Here is a 9,999-nt window from a genome sequence, read left to right as displayed (position 1 = left end):
AATCCATTCCTAAGGTATGGTACAATAAGTATACATGATTCATAGCCTATGAAGTTGCTTAGAATTCACATACCACGGTTGACATATTCATGCATAATTCAAGATTTCGTATCTCTCATATTATCATGTTTTAATGTGTTTCGATTATATGGTTGAGTTTATAATGATGTTTAGAGAAGTAATGAACCACTAGAACAAAGCTTAGACGCGTGGAGTGACATACACCATGGCTAGGGCAAGAGAAGTTCTTGGTTCGGTTTGCACGATTCAGGGACTCTCAGTCAAAACTACCACCGCCATTGAATTCGCAAGGTCCTGTTTAGTGGATCTGGGCTCTTTTTACGTTCGTTTAACTCACGATTCACAGGTTTAAATTTTGGAACTTACGGCTACGAAAACAAATCGTAGCAAATTCCTGGTAGTTTCGCAGCTGGTTTATTTGCAGGGCTGGAAGAGGAAGAAGACGCTTAGGTGGCGTCATCCGGCTGGTTGAATTCAAAAGAGGGGAACGCGCGCTTTCTTGTGCAGATCCGTTACTCCTCTCTCCACGCGTGGGGGAATGCAATTGGCCAGTCAAACTAATGAAATTCTCTCTCGATTCTTATTGGGCATCACGCGTAACAATGGGCCCCGGTTGACTCACTCTCTTGACTTCCACAAATCCGGATATGTTTTCCTATTTATTTACTTTTTGATATATATTTAACAAGTGACAATCTCAGCGCAATTGGCAATAGAGGGAATTATTCACACTTCAGACCTCGGTTCGATTCCTAGGTCGTGCAAAATGTATTTTTACATAGTGGCTTGTGGCAAATTCGGTGATACCCCCTCCACGCGCGCTCACCATACTCCCCCAGATCCACGCCCTTGGATTTCCACCAAAGTAAATCTGAAGGACCAAATGGCAGCAGTCCACCATGAAACTCCAGAAGCTTGGGACACCTGATCGGAAGCTAAGTCCCCTTAAATTTTTATTTATTTATTTAGTACATAAACCTTTTTTATTTATTCCTTTTGTTTAGTTTTTGTTATAAAAATTATTTTAATTAGTTTTTTTGAATTTCAAACCTTTTTTTATATACAAATAATTTTAATTAATTTAATTTAAGTTGATAATTTTAATTAATTAGGGTTAGGTTTATAATTAGTCTTTTATTAAATTAGTTATTCTAATGCTTTAAACCCTGATTTTAACATGATAACTAATCACTGTCAATGGTAGGTGTTATCCATTAACGCATCTTTCAGCCACCCTGTAGGTCATAATAAGTTTTCTTGAATGAACCTAACGGGGTAGGGTTTGTAGAACCTTTCTAGGGTTTATAGATTTTTAATAAATTAAGGTTTGTAGAACCTTTCTAGGGTTTATAGATTTTTAATAAATTAAGGTTTGTAGATCACTCATACACTAACCTCTTCTCTTCTTTGCGCAAATTTTCAAGATTACCTCTATTTCTATCTATTTCTCCAGCCACGCGCCCTTAGATAAAAAAGCTAAGTTCTAATCCTTTTTTATTTAAATATAATTTTACTTTTAATTTTTGTCTTATAAATAAAGTTAGGGTTTACTTCTACTGTTAATGAACCCCTCTTACACTTACTCTTATCTGTTTGCCTTTTAACTTTCAGAGTTGATCAAGGGTTCGAGGATTGATCAAGGATTCGAGGAAGATCAGGATATTCAAGATTTTTTTATTAATTATTGTTCCTTCTTATTTTTTGTTATAATTCCCCCATCCCCGCAGGTAGAGCTGTCAAAATGGGCCGAAGCCCATGGGCCGGCCCATCAGGCCCGAAAAAAGTTAGGGCTTGGGCCTTATTTTTTGAGCCCATTTACTTCCAGGCCTTTTTTAGCCCGGCCCGAAAAAGCCCTAAAAAATATGGGCCAGCCCGTATGGGCTATGGGTAGCCCGCCGGCCCGATTTTTTTTAAAATATAATTATAATTTCTAACCCATAAAAAAAACAAAAGAAAAAAGTTCAATTGGGCCAAGATTTCCTGCCCAAGTTAATATCAGCGCCCAATTGCAATTAGGTATCACTCAAACAAAATAGCCCACAGCCCACTATCACGTTATTATCACTTAATCAAAACCTAATACCTCTCTCACAGTTTCACTATCGTGAGAGGAAGCGGCTGCCGGCTAGACCTGTAACGTCTTTCACGAGAGGAAGTGGCTGCCGGCTGGATCTGTGTACTAAAGCTAACACCTCTATCTTGTTCCAGGTTAGTGAAAGTGGTTGTGAACTTTAATTTAACTGATTATGAAATTGATTTCGTGAATATGGAAGAACTGATAGTGAAATGTGAATATGGAGTATGTTTGTGAGATAATAGTGATACTTTAAAAATTATGTTCTTGAAATGTTAGTAAAATTATGTTCCAAGTTAGTGAAATGATTGTGAACCGTGAGTATGAAATATGTTAACAGTAATATGCTGTTAGTGGTTATGTTAGTGAAATGTTAGTGAAAATTTCATTAATGTTAGTAATAATGGTATGGAAATGTTCATGAATGTTAGTAATAATGTTATTGAAATGATAAGTGATTTACTAATGTTATTGAAAGTAGGTTGTGTTGATTTGAATCTATTTATTGAAATGATAAGTAATTTAATAATGTTATTAAAATGATACGTGATTTAGTAATGTTATTAAAATGATACGAGGTTTAATAATGTTCATGAAAGTAGTTTGTGTTGATTTAATAATGTTATTGAAAGTAGTTTGATGTTGTTATTATGTTAATCTGAATGTTGTTAGAAATGTTTTTGTATTGATCTGAAACTGATGCTTGTTGTTGTTAATGTGTTGATTTACATGTAGGGATTATAGTTTGTGTCTACTATAATATAATCATGGAAATTAATAGTGATAGTGAGGTTAATGCTAGGCAAGTTAAGGCAACTCCACCTGTACCATTATTTTCTCCGTCTAATGTAATTGACCTTGATGACATTGAGATTAACCAAGAAGAGTCTTCCGAACCAACTACCAAAAAACAAAAGGCCTTTACGTCTGAAGTGTGGAAACATTTTTTAAAGGTTGGGGTTGTGGATGGTAAAGAGAAATGTAAATGTAAGGGTTGTGGAAGATTCTTGAGTTGTGCTGCTACTAATGGAACTTCTCATTTGACTCGTCATGTTAACAGTTGTAGGCTTATTCCAAAATTTCATGATGTGGGTGATATGATACTTGATGCTGAAGGAAGATTGAGAAAGAAAAAGTTTGATCCTAAGGTTAATCGTGATATCTTGGTTGAAATGATAATTACACACAATCTACCTTTTAACTTTGTTGAGTATAGTGTTTTTAGGAAATATCAAAAATGGTTGAATGATGATTGTACCTTTGTTACTAGAAATACTGTGTCACGCGATCTTATGAAATGTTATGAGGAAGAGAAACAAAAGCTTAAGTTACAATTGACTCAAATTAAAGGGAGAGTTTGTTTGACTTCTGATTGTTGGACTGCATGCACTAATGAGGGTTATATTTCTTTAACTGCTCATTATATTGATGGGAATTGGAAGTTGCAAAATAAGATTTTAGCATTTGATCACATGACACCTCCACATACCGGTCGAGAATTAGCCTTGAAGGTGTTGGAAATGTTAAGTGATTGGGGTATAGAGAAGAAAGTTTTTTCCATCCCTTTGGACAATGCCTTTGCAAATGATAGCATGCAAAGATTCTTGAAAGAACACTTAGAATTATCAAATAGCTTGTTATTTAAGGGAAAGTTCTTTCATATTCGTTGTTGCGCGCATATTTTGAATCTCATTGTTCAAGATGGATTGAAGGTAGTTGGTGATGCATTGCATAAAATTAGACAAAGTGTGGCTTATGTAAAGGTAACCGAAAGTAGAACACTACAATTTCATGAATGTGTTAGTAATGTTGGTGAGATTGATACTACAATTGGATTAAGATCGGATTGTGTTACTAGATGGAACTCCACTTTTATAATGTTCAATAGTGCGATCAATTATCGTCGTGCCTTTTATAGCTTGAGTTTGCGAGATTCAAATTTCAAGTGTTGTCCTTCAAGTGAAGAGTGGGCAAGATCCGAAATAATGTGTGATCTTTTGAAGCCATTCTACAACATTACTAACTTGATCTCCGGTTCTTCTTATCCTACTTCTAATTTGTACTTTGGGGAAATATGGAAGATTGAGTGTCTTTTGAATTCCTATTTGATAAGTAAAGATTCTTTGATTCAAGACATGGCTAAAAAAATGAGGGAAAAGTTTGACAAGTATTGGAGTGAGTATAATATTATCTTGGCTTTTGGTGTTATTCTTGATCCAACAAAAAAATTCAACTTTTTGAATTTTGCATATACAAAAATTGATGAGAACACTAGTGTAGCCAAGTGCAAAAAGATTAAAGGTGAGTTGTACGAGCTTTATGCGGAATATGTCAAACACGGGAATTCTCCTAATCATAGCTTTTCACAAGTGGTACCTACTTTTGGAGGAGTAAAGGATTCTTTGGCATCCTCGTTATATATTTGTGAAGTAAGTGTAAACTATTATTATTATTTCTTTTGATTGGGATAATTTTAAAATTTAAATTTTTATCAATTTTATATGTTTAATTTGTAGGAATTTGAAGAGCATGAGAGTCAAGCAAGTAACAATACTGGAAAATCTGAACTTGATGCTTATTTAGATGAACAAAGGTTGCCTCCATCGGTTGGTTTTGATATCTTGGCTTATTGGAGAGAAAAGAGTCGTAGATGTCCCAATCTAGCAAGAATGGCTTGTGATATATTGAGCATTCCAATAACTACAGTGGCTTCTGAATCCGCTTTTAGTATTGGCTCTCGAGTTTTAAACAAGTATAGAAGTTCAATGAAAGAGGAATCCGTTCAAGCTCTCATGTGCACACGAAGTTGGTTACATGGTTTTGAAGGTAAACTTGTTAACTTTGTCTCTATATTGTTAGGATATATTTAGTGTTCTTTTGTTCGTATATGTTAGGATATAAATAGAGAAATTAATATTTAAGATATATCTAAAGAAATTAATATTTTAGGATATGTAAATAGTGTTCTTTTGTTGGAGGTTATAACTTTTTCTTTTCTAAAATCTCATGTAGTAGGAACAATTCTAACAAACATGAATTACTAACCTTCTGGAGGTTATCACTAACAGTACTAATCGGTAATGCATAGTAAAACTAACAAACATGTATCATTAAAGGTCCTCCTAATATATATGTTCATAATAAATAATTAATATAGCTTGAAAATATAAACATTATATTGCTATATATTATGTCCTCCTCCAACACCATTCACTCCTTTTAAGAAAGGAAATCATGAAACGTCTTGTTGATTTTGTTTAACAAATTCTTTTATTGTTTTGTAGAATTTGATAATGACATTAATGTTATTCAAGATGTTGAATTTGGAAGTGGACAAGCATCCAACACATTTGAGCATTCAAATGCCGTTGAAGAAAACTCAAGTGACATTGCGAGTCGAGTCAAAATTTGAACAAAGTTATTTTGTGTTATCATGAATATGTTGTGTTATCATGAATATTTTGTTATCTTGAATATTTAAAACTTACAACTTGTTGGAACAAATTATTTAATTTTGGGTTCTACATACATTTGATAATTTATGATGTATTTTGGATACTATTTGAATTAAGTCAATGTGTTGTTTTATATTTTAATTGTTAACCTATATGGGTTATTTAGAAATTCTAATATATATATATATACAAAATTAAAAAAAAAAAAGATTTTTTTTAAATGGGCCCGTTTAGGGCCTGGGCCCGGGTAGCCCGCAGCCCATCCAGGGCTGGGCCTGGGTAGTAAAATAAGAGCCCATTTGAATATGGGTATTTTAGGCCCGGCCCTGAAAAGCCCGAGGCCCGCATGGGCCGGCCCGTTTAGGGTCGGGTAGCCCATATTGACAGCTCTACCCGCAGGTGTTTATTGTAATAGCGTAGGATTTTCATTCTGCTTTTATTTCTTCTGTTGTGGTTAGTAATCTTAGGGAGTGCAAGCCTTGAACCAAATTAGATCACTAATTAAAAGATAACTATATGAATTGAATCACTTGATTGTTGCACCCACACACCTTTAGGGTAACCTCTCCTGTTGCCTGTTGCCTATTAATTGCCGCTTTGCTGCCTTAACTGTGTTGCCTAAAAATAGTCAAGTCCCTCGATTCCGAGGACACCTAAAGCAATATCGCCTGTTTCCTTCAAAGTTAGTGAAACTCCCTCGAGGTTGCCTCATAAAGAATAATTGTCCATATTGCTAAGGTATCCTCGCATGATGCCTAAACTGATAAAATGACTATTATATCCTTCCCTTAGACTACCTGCCCTCTTTATGGCATGGGACAGTCTTATGTCGAACGATTACTCTCGATGACCCTTAACATCCAATTGAAAGACTTCCTGCCTTCTCATGGTATGGGTAGACCCTTTCAAACGAAAGACTTAAAGAACAAGAAAGACGAACTTAGGGTAATTAGTTCTTAATTGCTTGCTCATAACAAATTCAAATTCAAAAATACTTTTCACACCTCCTATTTCAAAACAATTTCAAAACAAGGCTACGCTTATTTACAAGCTAAAGTCCTTAACGAAATCTTTTTACTATTCACACACGACACTTCAAACAATTCAAACAAACAAGTGATCTAAGCAATTAAGAGCCCATGAATAACCATGGATGCAAAGGGTGCCTTACACCTTCCCTTTGTATAACTTACCCCCCGAACTCAAAATCTTTCAAAGGTCTTTCCTGTTCTTTTTGCCTTTCCAATTGGATAAAATAAAAGTCGGTGGCGACTCTTGCTTACCGCACATTTCAAATAAAGTCAGTTCACCGTATTACAGAACTGGCGACTCTGCTGGGGACGCTTTCGAATAAAAGAGGGGTTACCTTAGAGCTAGGATCACTTTAAATTTGTTTGACTTGTTTGCTTTCTCTTTAAAGGCTGTTTTGGGTATTCGGTTGTGTGAAAGATCCTACACCCGGATCTAGTGTACCTTAGGTATGTGGCATGAGACCAGGGAGGCTATACGACATGTATCGTTATGGTTGAACTGGTGGCCACCGTTAGTGCGACACTTTGGTTTGTCCTGATGGCCCTTGAACATGATCGAGGAGACATTTGGCTACTGCGTGGTGTCACAAGCACTAATTCGCCCTTAGAACCTTAGTTGAACTTGACTTTGGCCTATAGGAAGTAGCGAGATAGCTGGCTTTGGATTCCTGACTGAAGCCGGTTGATACTCGATGCTACACTCATTGAGATTGGACTCTAGGGATGCTTTTGGCTGGCCGATCGAGTGCCATGTTGAGACAATGCCCGCGAGGAAGATCAGGGATATGAGCACCATAGAACCCGGTTACTATTCTAGAATAGGTTGAACCAACTAAACTTCAATGGGGAGGGTACTTACCTACGAACTTCATGCAAGCCCCTAAACCTAAGGACACTTGTGTGACTTGCTTGTGTTTCCTTGCAGGTTTTTCTTGTAGGACTTGTTTGTCCTTATCACCTTACGTTTTGCCTAATGCATTGCATCCGCATAACATCATGACATCATGACATCATAAGCATAACATGATTTAACTAACCCTTTCAAGGATCTTAGGAATTTAGGGCGCACAATTTCAGGTGCTCTTATCAAGGACTGAACTCTTATCAAGGGGCAAGAGGATTTACTTTCCTCTCGCCACATACCTTACAATTCAGAGACGATGTACCTATCAAGGGGCAAGAGGATTTATTTTCCTCTAGCCATGTACCTTCAAATTCAGAAGTTCCCGAATCAGAGGCGATGACCCACCCGATATGGTGAGCATGATTCTCAAAGAAGGATGATCAAAGACAAGAATCAGAGTTCTTCAAACAACGATGCGACCAAATCATTTTTCAATGTTGCTAACTAAATTGCCTAAAGATCCTCGAAAAATTGCATCTGCATTCATAACATCGCATAACAGGTTTCTTACAATAGGCCTCTCATCCTTCCTCGCTGTTTATTTCAGCATCATGGATCTCGAACAATCTGTGAAGAATCTCTAAGTTCAAAATGTTGAATTTCAAGCTCTGATCCTGAACTTGTCCAAAAGGTAAGACGAGCTGAAAGCTCTCCTGACTAAGAAGGAGAAAAAGACCAAGAAACCAAAAGGTGTGATCAACCTGGGAAGAAGATTCAAGGGTCGTCCCAAGAAGGCCGAAGAAACTGGGATTCCTAAAGACAAGGAAGAGGAAGAGGAAGAAGATGATTTCAGTATCAAGAACAACCAGGGAAGCCATGTAGGTTCTGATGCTCGGGAAGAAGAAGAAGAAGAGTATCCTCAAGACGAGGATTATTCTGATGAGAAGTATATGTTGTTAGAAGAGCGTCTGAGAAGCGTTGAAATTCAGAAGGTACCTGGGCTGGATTTTGAAGAGCTTGGACTCGTTCCTGGGGTTGTTATTCCTCCAAAATTCAAAACTCCCACCTTTGCTAAGTATGATGGAGTCTCCTGTCCCAAGATGCACTTAAGGTCTTATGTAAGGAAGATTCAGCCTCACACTGCTGATAAGAGGCTCTGGATCCATTTCTTTCAGGAAAGCTTATCTGGAACTCAACTCGAATGGTACTATCAACTGGAAAGTACCAACATCCATACTTGGGAAGATTTGGTTGTTGCCTTCTACCAGCAATACCAATACAATGCTGACCTCCCACCAACTCGCATCCAACTACAAAGCATGTCTATGGGACCCGAGGAAAGTTTCAAGGAGTATGCTCAGAAATGGAGAGATCTAGCTGGAATAGTCAAACCTTCCTTGACTGATAGAGAGTTGGTAGATATGTTTATGAATACATTGACTGGCCCTTTCTATAGTCATTTGCTGGGAAGTTCGTCATCTGGATTCACTGAGCTTATACTGACTGGGGAACGCGTTGAGAATGGCATCCGAAGTGGTAAGATTCAAGCTGTTACATCCTCAGGTATTACAAAGAAGCCTCTCAGTGGGAAGTCAGATTCAAATAATAACCATGGCCAATCTGTTGGGGCATTTTTGATCTCCACACTGACACCTCTGAGAAGTCGTCAAAGCACGCAAGACACGCCTAGGCGTCAGTTCACAAAGATCAATATGTCACTGGCTCAAGCACTACAACACCTGTTGAAGTTAGAGTTGATCACTCTAAAGGATCCCCCTAAGAATCCTAGCACTTCTGCTCAAAGCTATAATCCTAATATGAGGTGTGCATACCACTCTGATAGTCCTGGTCATGATACGAATAGCTGCTGGACATTGAGGAACAAAATCCAAGATATGATCGATGCTGGAGAAGTTGAGTTTGATCCTCCTGAGACTCCTAATGTAATTGCTAATAATGTGGATGGCTAGAAGGATAAACTTTTAATCATTAGTTTTACTTTCATTTGCAAATTTCTATTCTGTTTGTTTAAACATTCGAATTATGATAGACATTATCTATTTTAATAATCATCATCAGTGCATTGCATATGTTTGTCTTGAATAATTTATTTCGCTATCACTCATTTTAAAATTATGTCTTTACTTTGCATATGTTTTATGATACTCAACTCCTGCTAAGTTGTAGGCCTTTTAAGGGAGGATGACGAAAACGTTACCGCAACCTCATACAGTATGCTTTTGAGCGGACTATGCTGACGATGTACAGGCATTGTTTCAATTCCTAAACAGTGGAGATATAAGGATGTTAATCCCTCGTCAAACCCATTGAGCCTAAGAAGTAGGAGTTTCTTTCTTGTACTAATTAAAACCCTCGATCATAACCTGGGGCATGGTAGTTCTCAGTTAATTTGGTTGTGCATTCTTTTTTAAGAGAACCATTCAATACATCTTTCAACAAAGGTTTCAATCACAAGCGTTCATCCGCACACATCAAAGAAGTGTTGGAGATGTCAATCAAAAGCCAATGATGGTTCATCAATCATTAAGCGAGGCAGTCAATATCTTTCAAAAG

The 9,999-nt window shown here is 37.0% G+C and overlaps 1 protein-coding gene across 1 annotated transcript; it reads left to right on the top strand.

Annotated features, from left to right (window-relative positions):
- The first annotated feature begins 226 nt into the window (after positions 1-226).
- On the top strand, positions 227-5,507 carry LOC131618659 (zinc finger BED domain-containing protein RICESLEEPER 2-like). The gene is made up of 5 exons (XM_058889836.1): positions 227-312; positions 2,230-2,324; positions 2,831-4,524; positions 4,612-4,921; positions 5,380-5,507. The coding sequence occupies exons 1-5, from the start codon at positions 227-229 to the stop codon at positions 5,505-5,507; spliced, it is 2,313 nt and encodes a 770-aa protein (XP_058745819.1).
- Positions 5,508-9,999: the final 4,492 nt, after the last annotated feature.

This window comes from Vicia villosa, linkage group LG7 (assembly GCF_029867415.1).
Source record: "Vicia villosa cultivar HV-30 ecotype Madison, WI linkage group LG7, Vvil1.0, whole genome shotgun sequence".
In the NCBI taxonomy this organism is placed as follows: domain Eukaryota; kingdom Viridiplantae; phylum Streptophyta; class Magnoliopsida; order Fabales; family Fabaceae; genus Vicia; species Vicia villosa.
Note: the sequence above shows the minus strand (reverse complement) of the source record. Positions and strands in the feature narration are given on the sequence as shown.